Below are 24,776 nucleotides of genomic sequence, written 5' to 3'. Positions count from 1 at the left end.
CCTGTTGCATTGGGCTGATATTATGGAGCCTCTGGCGAGTACACCAGATACGATAACGACTCTTCAGCAAACTGAGGAACAGAGCAGTGACTTTAAAAGTCATCGTACTGGTACATCACTCCAGAGAGGACAGGCAAAAGTTTTAAACCTCCAATATGATATCAGTAGCTGCGTCCACTAAAACAACACTTATCTACTGTCATAACCAGAGACATTTGACTCTGGCAGAGGCTCATGTTTACCCCAAATATCATCAAAACCCTTTGAAAGGGAGAATATATAAAGTACTTGAACACAGCCTTAATGCCTCTTATATATTGCTCAAAAGCATCTCATAAAGTACAGCAATAATTCCTTAATGGTCTTCTACGGGCATGATAATGATATAAAGATATAAAGATCCTCCTTAATTTCCATTCATAAATCATTCTGCATGCCTTGTCTCGGTAAGAAAAGAGAATCCTAAATACAACCTTTACCACGGATAAAGGTCAAATCAATCAATTCAGTCCAATGTGTGTGTGTCCATAAGATTATGGCTCTGTGACCCATATCTGCTCTCCATGAGTGATGGATGAGACGATGGGTTGAGTAGACCTAGCCTATACGTGAGCCAGCATTTCATCTTCAATTCACCCTTTTCAGATAAAGTTTGATGTTTTGGTGATCCCCAGACCACCCACACTATTTAACAAAGCTAAGCTGCAAAAACGGCACATTCATTAATTATAATGATGTCACAACCATAAGCTCATTAACATATGACCATCCATATTTAGATATTAAAGGGGCCAGGTAAAAATATAGATTTTTCCGATTAATCCAGGTCATCATTTGAACAATCCCGATATCGATTTTTATAATCCCAAGATTGACCTTTTACTCTATATGCAACCCTCTACAATGTGGATAACACAAGATCCACGCAATCTTTTGTCGTTGAATAACTGTCATTTTCTCTTTTGAAACCCATTCTGTTATAACAGTCAGTTGTTGATCAAAAACAACAAAAATAGATATTAGAAATAGAAATTCAAAATAGCACGGATGCGGTAAAGAAGCCACACGACTCCGCTCTCGTTAATATGAGCTCAACCGAAACACTTTTGTGAGACGCTCGATGAGCTGCCGCTATTCTTAAAGAGACAGTACCGTTTTAGTACTTACTCTACATATTACTGTAAATACTTGAAAAAGAACAAATTATACATATACGGTTCTTGCCCCCTCCTTTCCATTGATCACTTTACACTGGTGCCGAAGCCCGGGAAGGAGGAGGGATGCCTGTCGCGGAGTCCTCGACACTGCCGTCCACCCAGGGGAGCGCCGCTGCCATCCACCGGGCGAGGGAGTAGACCGACCGCCCGGACGCGGTGAATGGCCTCCATCCACGAGGCGAGTGGGGACTGGACTCCCCAACTGCCTGGAGCGATGGAGCCGCTGCCAGGGGTGGAGGAGAGCCCTGCCATCCCCCAGAAATGCGGAGGGGTCGATGGAAGACCGCCGTCCATGAGGGGAGGAGGTAAGTGTCTCCCCCACCGCCTGGAGCGGTAGGGCCGCAGCCATGGGCGGAGGAGTGTCCCCACGAGTCACAGAGATCGCGGAGGGGCGTTCTTTCCGTCGGGGGTCGTGAGTCTGACTCCGGTCCACCTGGGGAGGAGCGGCTGTCGTCCGCCTGAGAGGGTGGAGAAGTGATCGAGGACCATGCGATGGTGTATCGGAGAACCGGCGAGTAGGTTTTTTTTTTTTTCATCTCTCTCTCCTATCTCTCTCTCACTGCCGCTCTGCGTTGGCCTTTTCCCTCGCTTTTAAATTTTACAGTGTTTTTTGGGGGGGTACTACACTGTTACAGGAAGTACCCCCCCCATTTTAATTATTTCTGTTTCCCTCCCCTTGTCCCCTCCCTCGTCCAGGTAGATGGGGATGACCTGCCGGCAGACTAGGCTTAAAGCGCGCCCTCCCCCAGGGAAAGGGGGGGGGAGGTGTACATCAGGACGGGGGCTCCCCAGCCTGAGAGAACGAGGGAGGAATGTGGCAGGGTGGAGGGCGGGGCCGGGTCGTGATCATACACACCCTGTCCCGTATTAGGCTAATCAAGCCTCCGAGAGGGATAAAGGTCGACTGCAGAGGATCGTGCGGGAGAGAGAGATCGTTTACGGACAGCTGTCCATCATGTGTGTGTTTGTTTAAGTTTTCTATAAAAATATTATTTATATTATCAAGCCGGTTCTCGCCTCCTCCTTTCCATTGATCACTTTACAAAGACATATATAATGCAAATGTAGCATACATGTGTCTTCGACAGCATGTATGCATGTTAATCAGACCACAGGCCTCAACATTTTACTTTGTTCTAAAAGACAGTGATGCACAACATGTTTCAAACAGTTCCTCAGTTGACGACTTTCCCTCAAATATTTGATTGCGCATTGCATCTTGTATACTTGGACAGACAAATGAAGACTTAGCTCAACTATGCAAAAACCCACTGTAGTTCTGTACACTGAAGGCAATCAAAACATAATTTACATACAGAAGTCTTGGGGGCTGCAATGCATCATTGCATCCATTTGCACTGCTTTTAATAGTTTTCCTGTGTAAAAATGCACTAGACGGATATCTTTGCCATTGCACTGTGCACAGGAGTGCCACAATTTTAAGACAGCATGTCAAGTTAAAAGAACTTGAAAACACATGCATTCTATTCCACTCGTAGCACTGCATCTACTCTATTTAAATTTAAAAAAATCAATTTTTAATGTAAGAATGCATTCTGTCTGAATGGCCCCTTAAGGGCACGGTAACAATAACAGCCTCTTTAACGTCAGACAGATGGTGGAAAATGGTCATTTAAAAAACTAAATTATGACTGTTTTGGTTCAAGAAACCTTCACTAACATTATAAGTGGAAAAATAAATGCAAGAGTGTAGAATATGGCCCCTTTAACCCCTTAAATTCTTTGGACCCCCTGGAGGGTCCAAAGGGGGCGCTATATCACAAGTCTCCGTATACATAAGTCAGACATATGAGGTATCATTTGAAAGTTATTGCTGCATTTATGTTACTGAAAATAACAAAATAAGGCCTCAACTTTTTTCGTATTGCAAATTAGCAAACGTCTATTTTATGCTCCAGAAACGGCTGCTGTTAGTCCCAAATAGCTAAAAACGCTATATCTGCTTTTACCTCAGGAAGTTCTCTAAAACATGAGCCATTGTTGACTTGTCTGTGAGCTTGCCTGGCTGCTATATCTTAGATGTCCAGAATAAAATATGCCATCCAGAATGAAAAGCATGCAAAAAAAAAAATCATCAGAATTTGTTTTTTTTGACTATTGATAATAAAATGTTTTATACAGTCGCAAAGGGAATGCCACCTAGATTGAGATTCTAGTCCACTCAGAAGTTAAGATATTCAACGAAAAAACAAGGGTGGTGCTTGAACTGAAAACTATACTGAATGTCTATGGACGAGCACATCTGTGAGGGCTAAAATGCATTAGGGCGCCACCTACATTTCAAATCTGTATATTGTGATGGAATGTGAACAGTGAACAGTGAACGTGACATATATTAAGATTCACTACATCGTGATCCATCATGTTATAATCTAGCTACAGCAAACGCACGTGAGTGACGAGCGATCCAGCGCCATATTGTGCAACAGCTGGGAGAAGGTTCAATCTCTTCCCTGGTCACTTCAACCAACTCATAGACGCAGTGCTGAACACACAGAGAAATAGTAGTTCATTTTCAAAACCTTTCTTATTATTTGAACTTTAATAATGGATGCTTTAAAGATATAACGCCGGGGTGTTTCATTGCGAAACGGAATGCGTCACAATAATCGCTTTATCTCGATTATCTTGTTTTCATAATCGTTGAAAGCCAAAATCGTAATTGAAAATAACATTTGATTAATCACCCAGCCCTAGCACTTTGTGGAATGAAATTAGACTTTTCAAAGTGAGGTAAAGTGAACAAAAACAGAAGTACATGTTTACAAAGTTAGGACAACAAAAAAATCTCTGTTTCAAAAGAAATTTCTGTTTATCGTGAGATTTTAAACACATACAACATTATTCATGAATAATTAAAGTATTTTTTTATTATCTGGGCAGTTGCAATTAGTCCACATCATGTGCGAATGGTGAGCTTTTAAATTTGAGTGTGAAAAATTGTGGACAGCAGCCCAAACATGCGCTATCCATGTGTTATAGAGGAAAATGTGAAACCTGTGACAGCGTATGTGTTGACTTCACACCCCCGTGATGGTTATAGATTTGAACACATAGCTGGAGAACAGGTAATGTGTTCTGACACAAAGAACAAACAGAATCAACGTGTAACACACACGCAAATGCAAGCCTTCACTCCTTTTTATGTACTTTTTTGTATCTTGCTTTATGAAGGTCTTAAGGTTTTACAAAGATCCAGGTAATTCTTTATCCTTTTAAATTATTTTACCCAATATCCAAATATCCAAAGAAAAATTTTGGAATATTATTTTAATACCATTTAATATCACCTTGTTAGTTGTGACATTATTTTCATAATAATTAGGCCTAAGCACATCTTCCCCCAAATTCTTATTATTGTAATGCAAAAATAATGATATCTATTACAAACATTTGAGAGTATTTAGATATAATGACATTTGTTGTAATTCCTTTAATGTATGCTGAATTAAATAAAATATTACGGTAACAGGAACTTGGGGTAAAATGTGCTTAATTGTCATAAAATGTCACAATGCAAAATAATAATAATAATCTTAATGGTCCTAAAACTCAGTATAATCTTCTTCTATTCTTTGTATATTATCTAAAAATTACCCTAGGGGTTTCCAAATGGGGTACAGGGGACCCCAAGGGGGTGCTAGGGGGTCCACAGAAAATGTCAAGTAAAAAATGTTTTAAATTTTTTTTTTATTTGATATGGCCAAATTTTACATTATTACTGTTTCATTCTGCTCTCTAAAAACGTGTTGCAAATAATGAGATCATGATTATTTTATTCTGTTGACACCCATAGGTTTTAACAATAAGAATGTATCTCACAGCAAGAAGCAAATCATGGTTCATGGCTGTGAAGAAAGTAAAGCCTCTGTCATTCCTGCTAAAAGATGGTGCTGCTGTAAAAAAGGTCTATTGGCAATTTAAAAAACAGGGTTGAGCACTGATATGTCTAAAACAGCATTTCAACCTGGTATTACGAAGTGTCTCGGGTGATCCGATCACATGTGGTCAGCTGTGACACATCGCTGTTTACACCTGGTCACTTAAATGCGTCTCCTGTGACCACATGACATACATCAATCACTATGTCAGAGTGTTACTGCATGATATTAAAGCTATATTAAAGATATTAAAAATCAGAAAAGACAAATGAAGTGGAAAAATAGTGCGCTGTTTCTCCCAGATGCAAGCACAAATGTCAAGAAGAACTAACTGTTATTTTAGGTTCCCCTTCTGTCTGTCACTCGACGTTGTGTCAATGTAGTGACACTAGGGGTCGATCTTGAGAGCCCCGATCACCTCAGGCTAATGAAAATTGGTGAGTGGAATTTGCTGACCGGCGGAGGGCTGGGAGGTAAATCTTTTGTTCCTTTTTCCTTTTTGTTTTCCCCAAATTGTCAAAAAAAGAGCAGTTTCCACACTCCTTGGGTCACATAATCGGCATCCACATCCGCCGTTGTCACAGCCGCTGGGTGCAGAGTACCCGCAGCTATTGCCCCGCAGGTTATGACGAGTCTCAAGGACGGCCCAAGAGGGCCTCCTCCTCAGTCGCTAACCCGCCCTATGCCGGTTTCGCAGAGCAAGGTAAGTGCTTTGAATTCCCCCTCAGCACAGTCGCCTCGGGTCGAAGCAATGCTCCTCGATGCGGCATTGCTTTCTCCCCCCTGCCGCGAGGCCCCACCCCCAGGTACGTCAGACGCGATCGTCCCCTTAGTGCCCCTCAGTATTTTCATGTCTCAGTTCTACCTCGACACAGACCCTTCCTACGGTTTGCTTTCGATGGCCAGGCTTATCAATACAAGGTCCTCCCCTTCGGCCTGTCTCCTCGCATCTTTACGAAAGTCGCAGAGGCAGCTCTTGCCCCGTTAAGGGAAGACTACCTTGACAATTGCCTGATTCTAGCACACTCTCGAGAGTTGCTGTGCGCACACAGGGATTTGGTGCTCACGCACCTCAGCCGTCTAGGGCTTCGGGTCAACTGGGAAAAGAGAAAGCTTTTCTCAGGATGGAGTTAGACTCGGCCTCAATGATAGCGTGCCTCACAAGCAAGCAAGCGCAATTGGTGCTGAAGTGCCTGAAGTCATTCAGGCAGAGGACAGCAGTTTCACTGAAACACTTTCAGAGGCTCCTGGGGCATATGGCTTCCTCAGCGGCAGTCACGCCACTCGGGTTTATGCATACGAGTCTGCTTCAGCACTGGCTTCAGACTCGAGGTCCGAGATGGGCATGGCGCTGCGGCACACATCGTGTAGCTATCATGACACTCTGCCTCCACTTATTCAGCCCTTGGACAGACCTTGCATTTCTATGGGCATGAGCTCCCCTACAGAAAGTGTACAGATGTGCCGTTACGTCTCCAAAATGGGCTGGGATGCTGTGCGAGATGTGATCCATGCCATTCCCCCGTGAGACTTCTTGCATAGACCCTGGGAGGACGAGGAACAAGTCAGCCTCTTGGCCCCATACTGGCCCACCCAGACTTAGTTCTCAGACCTCATGCTCCTCGCAACAGCACCTCCCTGGCAGATATCTCTTAGGAAGCACCTTCTTTCTCAGGATGGGGCACAATCTGGCACCCACGCCCAGACCTCTGGAACCTCCACATCTGGCCCTTGTATGGGACGCTAGAAGACCTAAGTGGCCTACCACCAGCATTGGTAGACATAAAGGGAACGCTGTCTCCAAACAGAGGGTTGCTCACTGGATCGTGGATGCCATTGCATTGGCCTACCAGACCCCGGTCATGCCCACCCCCTTGTGGGTTCCAGCACACTCTACAAGGAGTGTGGCGTCCTTGTGGGCACTGGCCAATGGCACCTTTCTATCAAACATCTGTAGAGCAGCAGGCTGGGCAACACCCAATACCTTCGAGATTTTACAATCTCTGGTTTGAGACTGTTTCTTCCCATATTATTTCAGGTACGAACAGGTAGAGTTCGGTAATACGGAACAGCTGGACGGGTGTACCGCTTGCGTATAGCACCTTTCTCCTCCCCTGTGGCAAAAACGTGCCCTTTTACCCCCAGTAGAGTTCACAAAGTCATGGACCCTGGATGTCCTTCCTTCCTAGCCCTATGGTTCATGATCTCGGCGGAGGAGTTCGCAGCCAGCCCCACTACGGGGTCTAATATGCCCTGTACTGGGATAGGTGCTCCACAGGTGGCGATTACTCTAGTAACCCCTGTGATGTATATTCCACAGTACGGTCTCCATGTCGGCGGACCCGCGTCTCTCTTGGACAGAGCTCTCTCTGCCCCCGATCCATGTGTTTGTAGAGTTTAAACCTTTCATGGCAGGACCTACCACCGCGCCTCTTCCATGTGTGGCTGCTGAGCCCGTGTGTCGTATTGCCACATGTTGACCACCCCTTTTGGGTAGGATGTGGTCTTCGCAGGGTATTTTTCCCCCTGAATGAATAGGAAAGGAAAAGATCACCTTCCCCAATGTGTATGATAATGTTAGATGGCCCCAGCCAAATCTAATACTCTGTGGAGGCCACGGCTTTTCTATAGGGACCCCTAGTGTCACTACATCGACGCTAACGACGCAACTGTCGTGAACCTCCGTTCCCTGATGGAGGAAACGAGATGTTGTGTCCCTCTTGCCACAATGCTGTACTAGCTGCTGAAATGGCCGGGACCATGTCTCGACCCCTCAGCACAAAACCTGAATGAATCCTGCATTCTAGCTCCATTTTATACCCGTATGTCCGGGGGAGTGGCATGCAAATTCCACTCGCCAATTTTCATTGGCCTTTTCTCAAAGATTTTAGGTGATTAAACTCTTTGTTTTAGCATAGCAATTGATTGACAGGTGAGGGGGTGGCACTTCACTTCTGCCAGGACACATAATGGACAGATTAGCATTTACACGTCAAATGCAATGTGGACACATCCATTTCTGACCACATTCGTATGTGGTTTTTGTGATCCAATCACAAAGCGTTTTAGACCCCTATAGACCTGTATTTAGGGCTGTCCACATGTGATTGGATCACCCAAAACACATCTTAATACCAGGTGGAAACAGGGTTTCACCCAAACTTCCTGTTCAAACACTTCACTCATCAAGCCATTTCATGGGATCGTAACAGCAAGCACATAGTTCTGCTCTCAGGAGCAACTGGCCTGTGTTCTGTTGTTGCTCATGTCTTTATGAAGTAATTGAATTTGAAAGCAGAGAGAGATGCAGCCCATGCCAAGAGCCTCTACCACTTTATCCATCATCTCCCAGGATTTTTTATTCGAACGATCAATTTCCCGAACAAGAGGCCGACAGGCTTTGGTCAATACGTCACTGTTGTTTTTCCTGCCTCTTTATCTAAATCTGTGCCTTCATAAAAATGACAACCCAAACTCCAGCCACTTTGTCTTAATTCTAACTGTACCTAATTTAATTCCTCCACCCTCCCATAACGAAGAGGTAGTTTAAGGGGAGAGAAAAGGAAAGAGAGGGAGAAACAGGTAAAAGAGAGAAAAGAAATAGGCCCAACAATGCTCACTTTCTTCCTCTGGTATGGACTATGCCTTTAATCTTATATCTTCTTAATTGATAATTTTGTCTTGTTTCCCAGTCATTTTTTTTAACAAGATATAATTACCTGACAAGCAAAATAGTATAAGATATTAATTCTTGTTTTCAGATAAATTTTATTTAATTCATTTAAATTTAATTTAGTGTGGTTTATGCTTAAAACAAGAAAAATTATTTATTAATAATTTAAGAAGATAAAATGCAGGGGCCTGAGCAGCTCAGGAAGTATTGATGCTGACTACCACCCCTGGAGTTGCAAGTTTGAATCTAGGGCGTGCCGAGTGATTCCAGCCAGGTCTCCTAAGCAACCAAATTGGCCCGGTTGCTAGGGAGGGTCGAGTCACATGGGGTAACCTCCTCATGGTCACGAATAGTGGTTCCTGCTCTCAATGGGGCATAAGTAGCATGAGCCACCACATGCTATGAGTCTCCGCGGTGTCATGCACAATGAGCCACGTGATAAGATGTGTGGACTGACGGTCTCAAAAGCGGAGGCAACTGAGACTTGACCTCCGCCACCCAGATTGAGGTGAGTAACCGTGCCACCATGAGGACCTACTAATTAGTGGGAATTGGGCATTCCAAATTGGGAGAAAAGGGGATACATATTATTTTAAAATATTCAAATGGAAAACAAGTTTATTTTACTTAGCACGTAGGTTGATATTTTTCTTGTTTTAAGAGAAACATTTTTTTTTTAATTTTGAAGCATACATTTCATAAATTTTGTTAGATTTCTCTGAAGTGGTGCTTGCCAATGCAAAACTTACTGTCAGGTTGTTGTGGGTGGCAGGGTGTTTCCATATGGTTGCTAAGGTGTTCTGAGTGCTGAGTGAAGTAAAGGCGATACTAATAATCAGGCTTTGTTTACAAATTATCACTGATAAATAAATAAACAACCTGTGCTGTTGTCCACACTTGTTGCCATGGTCGGCGAGCCAGCGCCTGTAGCCTCTGACGTCAGTGAGCCAGCGCCTGTAGCCTCGACTGTCCCAGAGCCAGCGCCAGTAGCCATGACCGTCCAAGAGCCAGCGCCCCCCGAGCCTTCCAGGGCTCCTCCTCTGGAGCCTCCCAGGGCTCCGCCTCCCGTGTCTTCCAGGGCTCCGCCTCTCAAGTCTCTCGAGCTTCCCAGGGCTCCGCCTCTCGAACCTTCCAGGGCTCCGCCTCTCAAGTCTCTCGAGCATCCCCAGGGCTCCGCCTCCCGAGTATTCCAGGGCTCTGCCTCTCAAGTCTCTCGAGCCTCCCAGGGCTCCGCCTCCCGAGCCTCCTACGGCTCCGCCTCCCAAGCCTCTCGAGCCTCCCAGGGCTCCGCCTCTCAAGCCTCCCAGGGCTCCGCCTCTCGAGCCTCCCAGGGCTCCGCCTCCTGAGTCTCTCAAGCCTCCCAGCTCGCCTCTCGAGCCTCTCAGGGTTCCGCCTCCAGAGCCTTCCAGGTCTTCACTTCTAGAGCTTCCTACGGCGCCTCCTGAGTCTCCCTCGGCTCCGCCTCCTAGACCTTCCTCGGCTCCTCTTCCTGAGCCTCCAGGGCCTCCCTCAGCTCCGCCTCCTGAGCCTCCAGCACCTCCCTCGGCTCCGCCTCCCGAGCCTTCCAGGTCTCCGCCTCTAGAGCCTCCTACGGCGCCACCTCCCTCGGCTCCGCCTCCAGAGCCTACCAGGGCTCCAACTCTAGAGCCTCCCACGGCGCCACCTCCCTCGGCTCCGCCTCCCGAGCCTTCCAGGTCTCCGCCTCTAGAGCCTCCTACGGCGCCACCTCCCTCGGCTCCGCCTCCAGAGCCTTCCAGGGCTCCGCCTCTAGAGCCTCCTATGGCCGCCTCCCGAGCCTTCCAGGTCTCCGCCTCTAGAGCCTCCTACGGGCTGACCTCCCTCGGCTCCGCCGCCTGAGTTCCCCATGGCTGTGGTCCTGAGGCCGACTCCCAGACCTCCAGACCCTGTCTTTGCTCTCTGGCCAGCTCCCAGGCCACCTAACCCAGTCCTCATCTTGTGCTTCCTGTGGACTGCCTGTCTGCCCCTTGTGCCCCCGTGGACTGCCTGCCTACCCTCTGTGCCCCCTTGGACTGTCTGTCTGCCCCTTGTGCCCCCTTGGACTGCCCGTCTGCCCTCTGTGCCCCCTTGGTCTGCCTGTCTGCCCCTTGTGCCCCCTTGGACTGTCTGGTTTCCCTGTGTACTCTCCGTGGTCTGCCAGTCCCCCCTCATTCCTTGGACGATTTTGTTTTGTTTTTTTTTGTATGTTTTGTTTTGTTTAGGATCGTCTGGAATCCGATCCTTTGAGGGGGTTATGTTACGATCCCTGGTTGTCTGCCCCGTGTTTTCCGTGTCACCGTCACAATGTTACGATCCCTGGTTGTCTGCCCCGCGTTTTCCGTGTCACCGTCACCATGTTCCATTCTGTCATTGTACGCACCTGACTCTCGTTTGTATCCTCATGTGTCTGTGTATTTAAACCCTGCCTGTTCCTCCTTTACCTTGTCGATTGTTGAATGTTGATGTTCGCTCCCATGCCTGTCTTCCTGTGTTCCCAGTTCCTGTGTTTTCGTGTTTTGTTTTCATTTTGCCCATCGTGGTAGTTTCATTTGTTCATGTCTGTTTATTTCTATTCTTGTTAATTAAACCTGCACATAGATCCAAACTCCTTGTCTGCCTCCGTCTGCATTCATAACAACACTAGATTACTGCTGACCTCTGTTAAATATAATTACAGAATCACACAGTTTTTTCCTTAAACTACAGCACTTTGAAATAATCTATATGCACATTATTGTGCATTTTACATGATTCTTTTCATATACCAATGGTAAAAAATAAATGTAAAAAAACCTTTGACAAATGGTGTAATACAGTCATATGATAGGGTTGCGTGAGGTACAGACTAAAATGTAAGTCAGTATTATTTCATCTTACCCTTTTGTCACTCTCAAGTCTCCACCTATTAAAACTTTTAGTGACGTGATGTACAGTATGTAAATGAATTGTTCTTTTACACCGGTTCTTGGTTCACCAAATCAGACTGAATCATTTGGAAGTAAAACACTCTGACCAGTTCGCAAATTGGATTAAACAATTCAGCTGCAACTGTTCTAGAGTCAACAGTGGTCTGGTGTGTGAACCAACAGATCTTTTAAATCGACTCTTTTGAACCAGTTCACCAAATCGGACTGAATTGGTTGGAACAGCTCGCATCTCGCGTTAACAGCCGTTCTCTCGGACATGTCCGACACTCTGATTCTAAATGAGCTGAGAACCGGGAGTAATATAATCATCTATCAACGGATGTCTGGTATGATTAACGCTTCTTTGCAATTAACTGCTCCGACATGTTCACAAATTGGACTGAATATCCGGCCGCACCAGTTGTTGATTCAACAGTGGTCACTATTGATGTTCGGTGTCATGATAAATTGAGTCCGCCCGGTAAATCGGGTCCCAAATGACATCACAGCGATTCCATTGGCTCAGAGAGCTAGTAATGTGTACTCTATTCATTGCCTGATTCAAAATAGTACAAATTCACTTCATGGTATATGCCTTTTTAACTATGTAAATACAACATTTGATGTCTTTTAAATCATATGTTACACATAATAATATATAACTGAAGTTATAGATTGTGAAATTAAAGATGTGTTGTCATTTGTGTTTTACAATTAACCTAGATTCAATGACATGCTGTCACGATGGGTTTTTGCTTAAGCATTACAAATGGTTGCTCCGATTTACCGGGTGGGCTGGCTGTATCTCGTTTGGAAGGATGCATCCTCCGGAGGTCATATTTGTCAGCCACATACCTCATCAAGGCTGTCTCGTTTCATAAGCTGAGTAGGACACTTCAAATGCAGCCTTCGAATGCAACCTTCTTTCACAGGAATTGGAGGATGCATGAGGTTTATCCTTCGTGTGCACTCATAACCCACAATTCTTTGCTTGAAAGGAAATATCTAAAAAGATTATGCCAATTTGCTCATAAATATGATGTTCAAACGCAATACATTTTAATTCCCAAGTTGAAGTACCTCAGTAGATGGGTGCAGAGTATATAACGTGTAATTATATTCATGTATAATTTAAAAAGTATTAGACTAAAAGTACACCTGTAAAATAAATTTGTATTTCTATCTTAACATCATTATAACTTCTAAAATGTACCTCATACATTCCTTTCTAAAGGAATTTGTTCGCTCGCGCTTGTTAAAGAGTGGCGTGCTGTCATAGCAACCATGTTACTTCCGTTTGTCCTGCGATGGCCGTCTTGTTTAAACGAGGCTAGTTTAAAGGAGGACACTCGGTATACTGCAGCCTTCAACGGACGCGTCCTACCTAGCATTGCAGCCTTCCAAACAAGGCACGGAATAGTTGTATGTATCTCGAATCAACACTGATCCAAACTCAATTAACCGGTTTGCAATTCGGACTGAAATATCCGGTCTAATAGTATTCTTTTAATTATTTTAATGCTGATAGTATAACAAATAAAATGTACTGGAAATATTTTATAATGTAGTTATATATATATATATATATATATATATATATATATATATATATATATATATATATATATATATATATATATATATATATATATGTATATGTATATATATATTTATTTATTATTATTTACCATGATTTGTTATTTGAAATAGGCCTATACCAGGCTACTGAAAGATTACCATGCTCATACATCATGATATTTATATTGTGAATGCACTTAAAATAATATCTTGGTAAATTTGAATACTTTTCTCATTAACTACAACCATTTTAAAGTAACACACAAAGACCAGGCATTAGCTGTTTATACACATTTATTGTGGTTGAGACATTACAAATGAGATCTGACCAGATAACCTAACCTCCGAATACTTTCACAAGTTAACACAATTTATTGCAAACCCGATTTTTTGTTTTGTTCCACTCCTGCATTTCCAATCCAGACAAACAGCACACAGTCAAAACCTCTCTGAAATTCCCACTTCCCACTCATCCTGAATATATCTTCCATTTGATGATAAAATATGTCTGTTAATACTGTTTGTCTTTATTTTGCTTGCTCACTCCTCATTGATGGTTTGCTCCTCTCTGTCTGCATCAAATTTCAGTGTATTCAGTGAGTCGCAGTTTGACAATAAAAGAGAAACAACTACAACAAACTATATGTTGGACAGTCTCTAGTCCTAAAGATGCATACACATGATGTTAAAGGGGTCATATACAGCCTGATCTCAGGAAAATTCAGTCACAGTAGCGCCATTTTTGCTAAATGAACTTCTATCGGGAAGACAAGCAGGCTTGAGTGAGGTTTAAGATGCCATTTATTTGATGAATTTAAAACAGAAAGGTAATGTCTCTCTTTGGCGTAGGCCCCGTCTGGCGGTCCGAGGGAGTTGTACTCGGAACCGTCATATCCTGCCGGAGATAGGAGGCAGGGGCGAGGAGCCTACCCCGTCGCGGGACGGGCTCAACTGGTGGTAGTGGGGTGGTGGAGGTTGCCGTGTTATTACACTGAAACAGCAATGTGATAGATTGTGAGCAGACTTATAAAGCAATGGCTTACATGCGATTGGCTGGGAATTACCCATCTAATGGTGCGATGATGTACAGTTGCTAGTCTTCCCGCTAGAACTACGCTACGCTTACATTGACCTGGTGAAATGTCCACTGTGTGTTAAATGAGTTAAATGCTCTCCCAAACAGACGAGTTTTAAATCAACAAAACCTTCCTCCCAACCCTAAACCTTAAACCTAACCGATAGTGCCATAAAAGCAAATGTGAGATGAAAAACACAATTGCTGAAGCAACCACGTCATTTCATGGCACTTCTATGACAGTTTCGGCTCACGTGTCGACTCACGTGCTCTTTAGGACTCATACCCAGGTCTTCCGCGCTTAGTCACACTGGAATAAGCTTGTAATTGTAGTTGATTATGTTTTGCAAGCGTTAAAGCGTATTGTCTTTTAAATCATGCGTTATGTAAAAGTGTTTCAATGTCATAAAATTGCATTTTAAGAGTAACAGAGCAAAAAATATGTGTTTTTCAGCTGTTGGATCAGCCGTTTTACTCATTATAAATGTGCGAGAGTGAATAAAACTCATTGTTACGCCTCTAGTGTTCATTTCACTAGAAAATCGTTAAGATACATGTAGAACTCATTTAGCAAAAATGGTTTTCTGTGAAACCAGGTTGGTCAAAACACACAGTCTTGCTTAGAATGTTAGTATAATGTAAGTAAAGGTTTTTCGTTTTTTGGGATTATTCAGAAGGATCTGCAGAGCTGCAGGTGCTACACACACAAATTACTCTTTGTTTTGTTCAAAAGATCAACAACGATTTCATTCCTCAAGATATGACCCCTTTAAAGGTGTGAAGACAGAGAGACAGACTTGGACAGATACAGGGAGTGTTGGGAGGGTTTTGCTCTCTCATTTGCACCGTCAAAGGAAGAGAAAAGAGGCGTGATTGAGCTACAGTGCCACTTGGTGAGCTGCCCAAGGTCACGTCACAGCGTGCTGGTAGATGAGGATGCCAGTCGTTTGCCGATGTATAGTCTAAGAAAACAAGAGACAGAAAGAGGTTATGCCATCTTTTGTTCTTTATGTATTAATGTTCTGTCCTGAAAATGGGGACACCATACATTCAATTTGTTTAACTCAATTGAAAAATGTAGAGAGTCTAAACACAAACATTTTTCTTTTTCTATTTGCATTATGGATTTATTGGATATACCAAATGACATAGAAACCAGCTCTTATTTTTAAATGCATCTAAAACTGTGCTTTAAGTGTAAGTACAGTTATTTCTATCACAATGTGATGCTTTAGAGGCTTTTCAGTAACAGAATACAGACAGGCCCAAAACACAATCTGCAGAATTTAACATTTAATTTAACATAAAATTTAGAAATAGACAGATTAACCAATAAGTAGACAAATATCTAATATTCATAATTGGTTTTTGGTTCTTTAAAATCACTTTCTTACCAGAAATGTTATGAATATTGTATGAATATTTAAATAGCATTTATGTATTTTTACTTATTACTGTATAAGTAGTGTTTTTATTGCTTTATTCTAATGATTATTTATAAATTATTGTGTCAAAAAGAAGAGATAAAATAATAATAAAATACTGGTTTTGCAAACTGTTTATCAGACAATTAAACATTAAAATAAAATGTATCGATTGTACTGTATGAACATTTAAATCATCCTAATTATTATTATGAAAATATGATTATTTCTGTAATTATTATTATTATTATTAATATATTTTAATGTTTTATTGCTGCAGTCTAATAATTATTTTTTTATTATTGTGTCAAAAGATGAGATTAAAAAATATCATATTGGTTGTCAGATAATTAAACATAAAAATATATAATATAATATATATAATATTTATAGTTTATATTGTATAAATATTTAAATCATATAAATTATTATTATTATTCGTGAGATTTTTTTATCGCTGCAGACAAATTACTGGTTGTCAGATAATTAAACAAAAATTATATTTATAGTTTATATTGTATGAATATTTAAATAATATTAATCATAATTTTTATTAATGCGATGTTTTTAAAAACTGTAGTCTAATGATAATTTATTATTGTGTTAAAAATAAGAAATTAAACAATTATTATATATTTGTTTCTGCATAATTGTTGTTAGACAATTAAATATAAAAAACTATATTTATCAGTAATCTTTTATTAATATTAAAATCATATTTATTATTATTACACATGTTATGTTTTTATTGTTGCAGTCTAATAATTATTTATTTATTATTGTATCAAAAGATGAGATTAAACAATTAAATATTGGTTTTGCATATTGGTTGTCAGATAATTAAACATTAAAATAATATTTATAGTTAATATTTTATAAATATTTAAATCAATTCAATTATTATTATTATTCATGAGATGTTTTTATTGTTGTAGTCTAATGATTATTTATTATGGTGTCAAAAGAAAAGATTAAACAATAATTATATATTGTTCTGCATATTGGTTGTCAGATAATTAAACATAAAAACTGTATTTGTGATATTGTATAAATATTAAAATAATATTTATTATACATGATATGTTTTTATTGTTTCAGTCTAATATTATTTGTTTATTATTGTGTCAAAAGTAGGGCTGTCGATTTAACACGTTAATTCAGTTCGATTAATTTTATTAAAAATAACGTGTTAAAAAATTACTGAAATTAATCACAATGCCCTCGGACCCGCAATAAGAAAGTTTCCTGAGAAATGTAAGCTTGTAGTACCACCTGTTTACTCCAGAGGGCAGTAAGTGAAACTTCAGCTGTATGAGCAATGCACAGTTTATACAGTGAAGAAAACCAGACAGCACAACACAAACATGCGTAACGTTCTTGCATTCAAAACACTTGATGGAGCGCAAATCCGATCTAAGGGATCTCAAGATGTGTTCTAAGTATTAAACTATATTTAGCTTGACACAGTGACCTTAAAAATGTATGTTTATGACGCAACGCACCTGAGACGCTACACAAGCATGTCTGACGCAGGTGTACATTGACGGTCCTTAAACAATCCCTCATAATAAATCTCCAACTGATTGACAAATTCACTTGTGAAATGGATTGCTGTGAACTGTGTGTCAATGATTGACTTATGATCAATAATATGGTAATAAACAATACATTGTATTATAAAGCAGCTTTTTGTATCGTCTTATCAATGATGAACTCTTCTGCCACAATGTAATGCATTTTAATTATCTGAATAATTTTTATTATATACATATATATATATATTATTTTAATATTTAAAGATAATTATGTATAATTATTTCATCATTATATATTGAATTGTTATATGAGGGGCTTTCTCAGCAAATATTTGTATATGCGATTAAATGATTATTCGGGACACCATGTAATTAATTAGATTAAAAATTTTAATCAATTGAAAGCCCTAAAATAAACAATTAAATATTGATTCTGCTTTTTGGTTATCAGATAATTAAACATAAAAATAATATTTATAGTATATATTGTGTGAATATTTAAATAATATAAATTACTATTAAAGTGATGTTTTTATTGCTGTAATCTAATGATTATTTATTTATAATAATGGCAAACAAAAATTTAAACAATAAATAAATATTGATTCTGATTATTGGCTGTCAGACATTTAAAGCTAAAATGTTCATCAATAATATGAATATTAAAATTGTATGTATTATTTGTAGCATTACTACACTTTTTATGTTTTAAATTGCTGTAGTTTAATGATTGTTTATTTATTATTCCATCAAAAAGAGATTTAACAATAAATAAATATTGATTCTGCATATTGGTTGTCAAGTAAACATACAAATCATATATATTGGTTTTATATATATATATATATATCTGTATATTTGGTGTTAAAAAAAACAAAAGAGGATGATCTCTGAGTTAAACATGCTCTTTGCACACAGTGTGAGTCTGTTGACAGAGTTACATAAACTTAATCTGTTGCTAAAGAGAGAGAATAAAATTAAGATTTGTGAAGATTGAAGCACGCTCACCCCAGACCCAATGTCAGAGCATGTGAGGCAAGCAGAGAAGGGAGGAGGATGAGGAGCACATCTGAAGAAAACAAGCCCCTCTTCATCACCTCTGTCTTCCTCACGCTCAGGGACTGCTTTGGGTGATGAAACACAAACTCCCTGAAGAGAGAGAGAGAGAAAAGGGCTACCAGGGTTATTCAGAAATATAGACATTTAAAAGGAAAAAATCCTTTTTCAAGAGCAGCATTTGAGACATTAGAATGGGAGAAAACATCCATGTAAAGTTTCTTTTGGTACCATGCAAATGCCGGATTGAGAATTATGCATGCGTGCACAGGACACCACAGGTATCATAATACAAACTTATCTGAAACAGATGAAGCCAAATTCAGCATGACCCTATTTTAAATCATTGTAAGGCAGTGTCAGAATCCTTCATTTTATCTGGCATGACATTGGCACTAAATGTCTCGAAGCTCTATGTTAAAGACATAGAGTTCAACCAAAATTAAAAATTCTCTCATCATTTACATTTATTAGTGGCCAAAACTTTAAAGCTACAAAAAGCACATAAAGGCAGCATAAAAGTAAACCGTACGACTCCAGTTCTTAAATCCATATCTTAAAAAGTGATGTGATAGGTCTGGGTGAGAAACAGATCAATATTTACAGCCTTTTACACTATAAATCTCCACTTTCACTTTCGCATTCTGAAAGTGAAAGTGGAGATTTATTGTAAAAAAGGATTTAAATATTGAACTCTTTCTCTCCCAAAGTGACTGCATCACTTCAGAAGACATATTAAACCACTGTAGTGTATTGACTAATTTTATGCTGCCATAATGTGCTTTTTGGAGCTTCAAAGCTCTGGCCACCATTCACTTGCATTGTATGGCCCTACAGAGCAGAGATATTCTTCTAAAATTATTCTGCCATTGTTTGTGACATCTAGGATGGCATGAAAGTGAGTAAAAAATGAGAGAATTTTTGGGGGAGCTATTCCTTTAATAAAAACTGATTTTAAATAACCTTTAAAAAGTTTGTACTGTGCAAAGCGTATATGCATTGTCAGGAAAATTGGCATTGACAAAGTGGAGCTTTCTGAGTTTTTTTGAGAGTTGTGTCCTTTTAACCGCATAATGATATTGGTGCACTCTTGGACTTGACTAATCTACAATCCCCCGTCTTTAAACGTTTTAATTTTAAAAGTTTTGTGACATGGTTTTACTACGCTTGTCTATGCTTCTGTAAAGATCTTTTGCATTCAGAACATTCTTCTTCAGAGACCTAACTCATCCTCTCAACAAGCTCGACACAAGCGAGGCTCAGATTTGCTGAATCATGGTGTGGCGCACAAGCTATTTTTGTGTGGTGACTCTAAATGATGCTCTCGCAGAGGTATGCAGGGCTAACAGAGGTCAAGCGCTCTGCTGCAAGAGTTGGCAATCTGTGAACCGCTCTGTTATTCTGAAAGGGCATATCACAACACAAGGCCATCTCATTTATTTTCTCCATAATGCAATATGGCATAATGAGGTCCTTAATAAGCATATCTATGTCCAGGATGGTAAACTTGAAACATGTGCAAAACATTCCTAATCTTTATTCATCTTTATTATTGTCTATTCCCAACCTTTTTGGGAATAAACAATAACACACCCCTGTTTACAGTCTGTTGAACCCCTATGACTCCAATTCTTTATTATTTTAAGTAAAGTTTTCACCCTTTGGAAATACCTGCATTTCTGCATTAAACTGTCTTAAAATCTGGTTTGATCTTCATTTAAGTAACATTAATGAACAAACACAATCTGTTTTAATGTATAACACACATTATTGTATTGTTCTTTTACATATTGAATGCATCAATAAAATATTTACAGGCTGGAAAAAGTATGTGATCTTCTAGGCTAATTAAGAGTCTGGAGTTGGCAAAATTGGCATCCAATGAATTAAACGAGATTGGAGGTGTGGGTTAGAGCTACTTTGACTTATAAAAAGCACTCAAACATTTTTATTTTATTCACCAGAAGCATCTGCTGACGTGGACCAAAAAAGATATCTCAGAAGACTTACGATAAAGAATGGTTGCTTTCCATATGAATGAATGAATGAATGAACGTTACATTTATATAGCGCTTTTCTGACACTACACTCAAAGTGCTTCACACGGTGAACAGGGGGACTCTCCTCATCCACCATCAGTGTGACATCCACCTGGATGATGCGACGGCAGCCATTGTACACCAGTATGCTCACTACCACATATAGCTGTAAATGGTTTAAACATTATCTCAAAGTGCTCTTATATTCATCTGTTCACAGTTAAGACAAATTTTCTATAAATGGAGATGATTTAGTACTATGGCTACTCTCCCTAGAAGTGGCCGTCCAGCCAAGATATTTCAAATGGCACACCGCAGATGCTCAGCAAGGTAAAAAGAACCCTAGAGTGACAGATAAAGACTTGGAGGAATCATTGGAACTGGTTAACATCTCTGTCCATGAGTGTATTATACGTAAAACATTAAATAGGAATGGTGTCAGGGGCCTGGCTAGCTCAGCGATTAAAGACGCTGAGTCATAGTTCGAATCCAGGGCGTGCTAAGTGACTCCAGCCAGGTCTCCTAAGCAACTAAATAGGCCCGGTTGCTAGGGAAGGTAGAGCCACATGGGGTAACCTCCTCATGGTCGCTATAATGTGAGGTTCTTGCTCTCGGTGGGGCGCGTGGTGAGTTTTGCATGGATGCGGTAACGCACTCAACAAGCCACGTGATAAGATGCGCTTGATTGACGGTCTCAGACGCGGAGGCAACTGAGATTCATCCTCCGCCACCCTGATTGAGGCGAGTCACTACGCCACCATGAGGACTTAGAGCGCATTGGGAATTGGGCATTCCAAATTGGGGAGAAAAGAAAAAAAACAGGAATGGTGTCCATGACAGGACAATATGAAGAAAGCTGCAGCTTTCCAACATAATCATGGCTGCGTGCCTGAAGTTTGCCAACGATCAGTTTGACACTTCACAACGCTACTGGGAAAATGTTTTGTGGACAAATGAAACTAAGATTGAACTGTTTGGGAAGAACACGCAGCACTATGTATGGCATAAAATGGGCACCACATACCAACATGAAAACATCATCCCAACAGTGAAGCACGGTGGAGGGAGCATCATGATTTGGGGCTGCTTTGGTGCTTCGGGGCCTGGACCGCTTGCTATCATCGAGTAAAAATGTAAATGTACATATCAAGATATCCTATAGGATAATATCAGGGTGGCTGTACGCCAGCTGAAGCTCAGTAGAAGTTTGGAGATGCAGCTGGACAATGACCCTAAAATCTAAGTAAATCCACCTTTTGGAGTGTCCCAGTCAGAGCCCAGACCTTAACCCAATAGAGATGCTCAGGAATGACCTCGAGAGCATTTCACAGCAGACCTCCTAAGAATATGGCTGAGCTGAAGCAGTTCTGTACGGAAGAATGGTCCAAAATTCCTTACAAACATTGTGCAGGTCCGCGGAGACTGGAAACGCCTGGTTGAGGTTATTGCTGACAAAGGAGTATCAACCAGGGGTTCTCTTACTACTTCCACAGCACTGTGAATGTTTAATGGGATGTGTTCAATAAAGACATGAAAGATTATAGTTGTTTGTGCATTGTTAAATTAAGCACACTGTGTTTGTCTATAATCGTGACTTTGATAAAAATGAGATTACAATTAATGCAGAAAAACAGCTAATTTCACATACTTTTTCTTGCCACTGTAAATATGGGCTAATAAAGAATAGGGATGATCGCATGTTATATATTATGTCAAATCTTGCCATATAACCAACAGAATAAGAAATTGTATTTTACATAAAGAAAAAAGTGTAAAAATAGTCAAATTAAATATTTATTTACAAAAATGTTTCATCATATGTGGGTATTTCTTCACCATTGGGCACTTTCAGCCCAGTGAATGTCTAGTCAAATCCTGTTAAAACACTTTTCACACCTTCACTATTTTTTTGGTCTAATTTGTGTCCTAACAATGTCCAACAGTTTATGTACATGCATCGCAGGAGATTAAATTAATTTTAGCATTTTGTTTCTAAAAGTCATGACATTTCTCTTTCCAGCACATCTCACATTCTCTGTTTTGTTTAATAGAATTCTGTGCTGGAAATGACGCTAATGGAAATGACATTTTTAATGTTTTTGAAATAAAATGGCCAACAACGTTGTCTTGCTAAGGCTAATTATGTAGCTAATATTTTATCTATGCTAAATACAAAAAATTAAATAATATTTTTACACTTTTTAATTTTTGATTGGAAATGACGTCCAATACAAATATTCCGCACACAAGTGATATTTATTCATACTGATTTTTATTTGTTTTGTCTCATATTTAATCTCAAGCAGTGATACTTTTGTTCACTTGGTTAACAAGTACACTAACTTTAAAAAAAAAAAAAAAACTTTATTAGGGGCAAAATTGTTTGATGTGGTTGAAATGACACTTATGGGACAGTTATAATTTTTTAAAAATCATTTTTGCACAATAAATATTGAAGCGGTTTATGTTCATTTCACTCTTTGTTTAGATTATCCTAGTTTTAAACATGTACTGTTTTCATTTTTATTTTCATAGATTAATAGTGTAAGTCTGGGTCTGGGACAAGGCTAAAACCGTTAAATCTGTACATAAACGGGATTTAAAAAGTACCAAAAATAAATGGCGATGGCCTGTTAAAAGTTTCCAAGTCTGCTTTAATGTGACAATTTATATAACAAAGTAATCCATTCAATAATAATCCAACCTTGGGGGACATAAGAGTGCCGAAATTGAAGAACCCCCATGTTTGGAAATGTCCATGTGGACATAGCTCAAAATGAAAATGCAATAAGAAAATATATTTTGCAAAACAATTTATCAATTTATTCAAAACGATTCGATTTTCATTATGGCAATATTTTTATGTATAAACACCGGCTTTAAGGCACTATCAAAACGAGTGACACGACATGTCAACTTCTGGCTTATCCAATGGTTTGTCCAGCCAATGGAAGACATGGGTGCTTTAGAGAAACTAGTTTGAAAATAGTCCTTTTTTTTGCAATTTGTTTTCATGCCAGTGGCACAGAAATTACGCACTGTGGCTTTAAACAAAGTTGAATCTTACTTGGGTGGCAGGTTCTCTGGCCGACTGGACCAATCCCACACCCATTCAGCACTCACCCTTCTGTCACTCTCATCTGACTAGAGAGATCGAGAGAAAGAGAGAAACAAAGAGAGCGAAAAATTTGTGAGAGTTTGTATGCGAGTATGACTTTATAATGCAATAAACCAAAATGTTTTACTCTCTGATTAAAATCGCAGTGGTTACTCTTTACCTTTGGAAATCAAATGTTTATTGATATTGCAGATCAAATGGGAAAAATTGAGAAAGTTACACTTTTGACTGGTACAGTATTTGCAGTTGTGTGTCACCTGTATAGTAACACAATCTGTGCTGCTGCTGCTGCCGCCCTCACTGGCTGGTTTCGGTGACCCAGATTTTCTTGGGGTCATGACCTGTGGAGGACTGAATTTAGAGAGACAACTTGAGTTATCTATAATTGTTCCAAAATGAAACAATTGTTGACAACAGCAAGACTACAGAGCTATAATGTTAATGTGGACAGCATAGCTCGGATATTTTGATCATTGAAGAATTATATTTGTTAGAGTTTAAATATAAATTTTTGATTACAGACTTTGCTATCTTGGCAGTTTGACACATTGTTGAGGTCTCTTCTGGAACGCTACAATAGACATGTGAATGGTTACAGGGGTCTTTACGTAAGGAGAACAAATTGTGGAGCAGGAGACTGAAGCAAAAAACTCTCCATTTGTTCTCCATTCTCATTGGTGTCTAGGAGAACCAATTGAGATATTTAAAGGAATGTTACAGGTTTAATAAAAGTGAAGCTCAATCGACAGCATTTGTGGCATAATGTTGACAACCACAAAAAATCATTTCGATCTGGCCCTTGTTTATTTAAATAAAAATAGCCAAAATCATGGTTGTACTATGGCACGTACAATGGATGTGAAAGGGGCCAATCCATAAACATTAAAACACTCACTGTTATAGGTATAGCCACAAACATGTTAACATACTATTACTGTGATAACATCACAAGCCGAGATTCCAGGATTTACCGGCGTTATATCATCCATGTACATGCACATGTAATGTTTACGTCTTGTGGCTATACTTTTGAAGCACTTTGTATTTTAACGTTTATGGATTGGCCCCATTCACTTTCACTGTATATGCCACACTGTACCCGTAACTTTAGCTTCTTCTTCTTTTTTAATAAATGAGGGATGAGACTACACTTTTTGTGCGGTAATCAACATTATGCCGCACATGCTGTTGATTGAGTTTCACTTGAACATTTCTGGAAGAGATCTCTTTTTTCATGGGCAGGTTCACATGCTTCT

At 40.0% G+C, this 24,776-nt stretch overlaps 1 protein-coding gene across 1 annotated transcript in view; it reads right to left on the bottom strand.

Annotated features, from left to right (window-relative positions):
- Positions 1 to 14,222: 14,222 nt before the first annotated feature.
- The window catches only part of LOC127623087 (BCL2/adenovirus E1B 19 kDa protein-interacting protein 3-like), an 18,355-nt gene continuing 7,801 nt past the window's right edge, over positions 14,223 to 24,776 (bottom strand). Inside the window, exons 3-6 of the mRNA XM_052097295.1 lie at positions 23,778 to 23,871; positions 23,470 to 23,546; positions 18,316 to 18,456; positions 14,223 to 15,310 (exon numbers count right to left, since the gene is read on the bottom strand). Coding sequence (XP_051953255.1) covers positions 15,262 to 15,310; positions 18,316 to 18,456; positions 23,470 to 23,546; positions 23,778 to 23,871 — 361 coding nt within the window. The 3' untranslated portion in view covers positions 14,223 to 15,261. The remainder of the gene's footprint in view (positions 15,311 to 18,315; positions 18,457 to 23,469; positions 23,547 to 23,777; positions 23,872 to 24,776) is intronic.

This window comes from Xyrauchen texanus, chromosome 3 (genome assembly GCF_025860055.1).
Source record: "Xyrauchen texanus isolate HMW12.3.18 chromosome 3, RBS_HiC_50CHRs, whole genome shotgun sequence".
NCBI lineage: Eukaryota > Metazoa > Chordata > Actinopteri > Cypriniformes > Catostomidae > Xyrauchen > Xyrauchen texanus.
The sequence above is the reverse complement of the archived record's forward strand: the minus strand, read 5'-3'. Positions and strand labels throughout refer to the sequence as shown.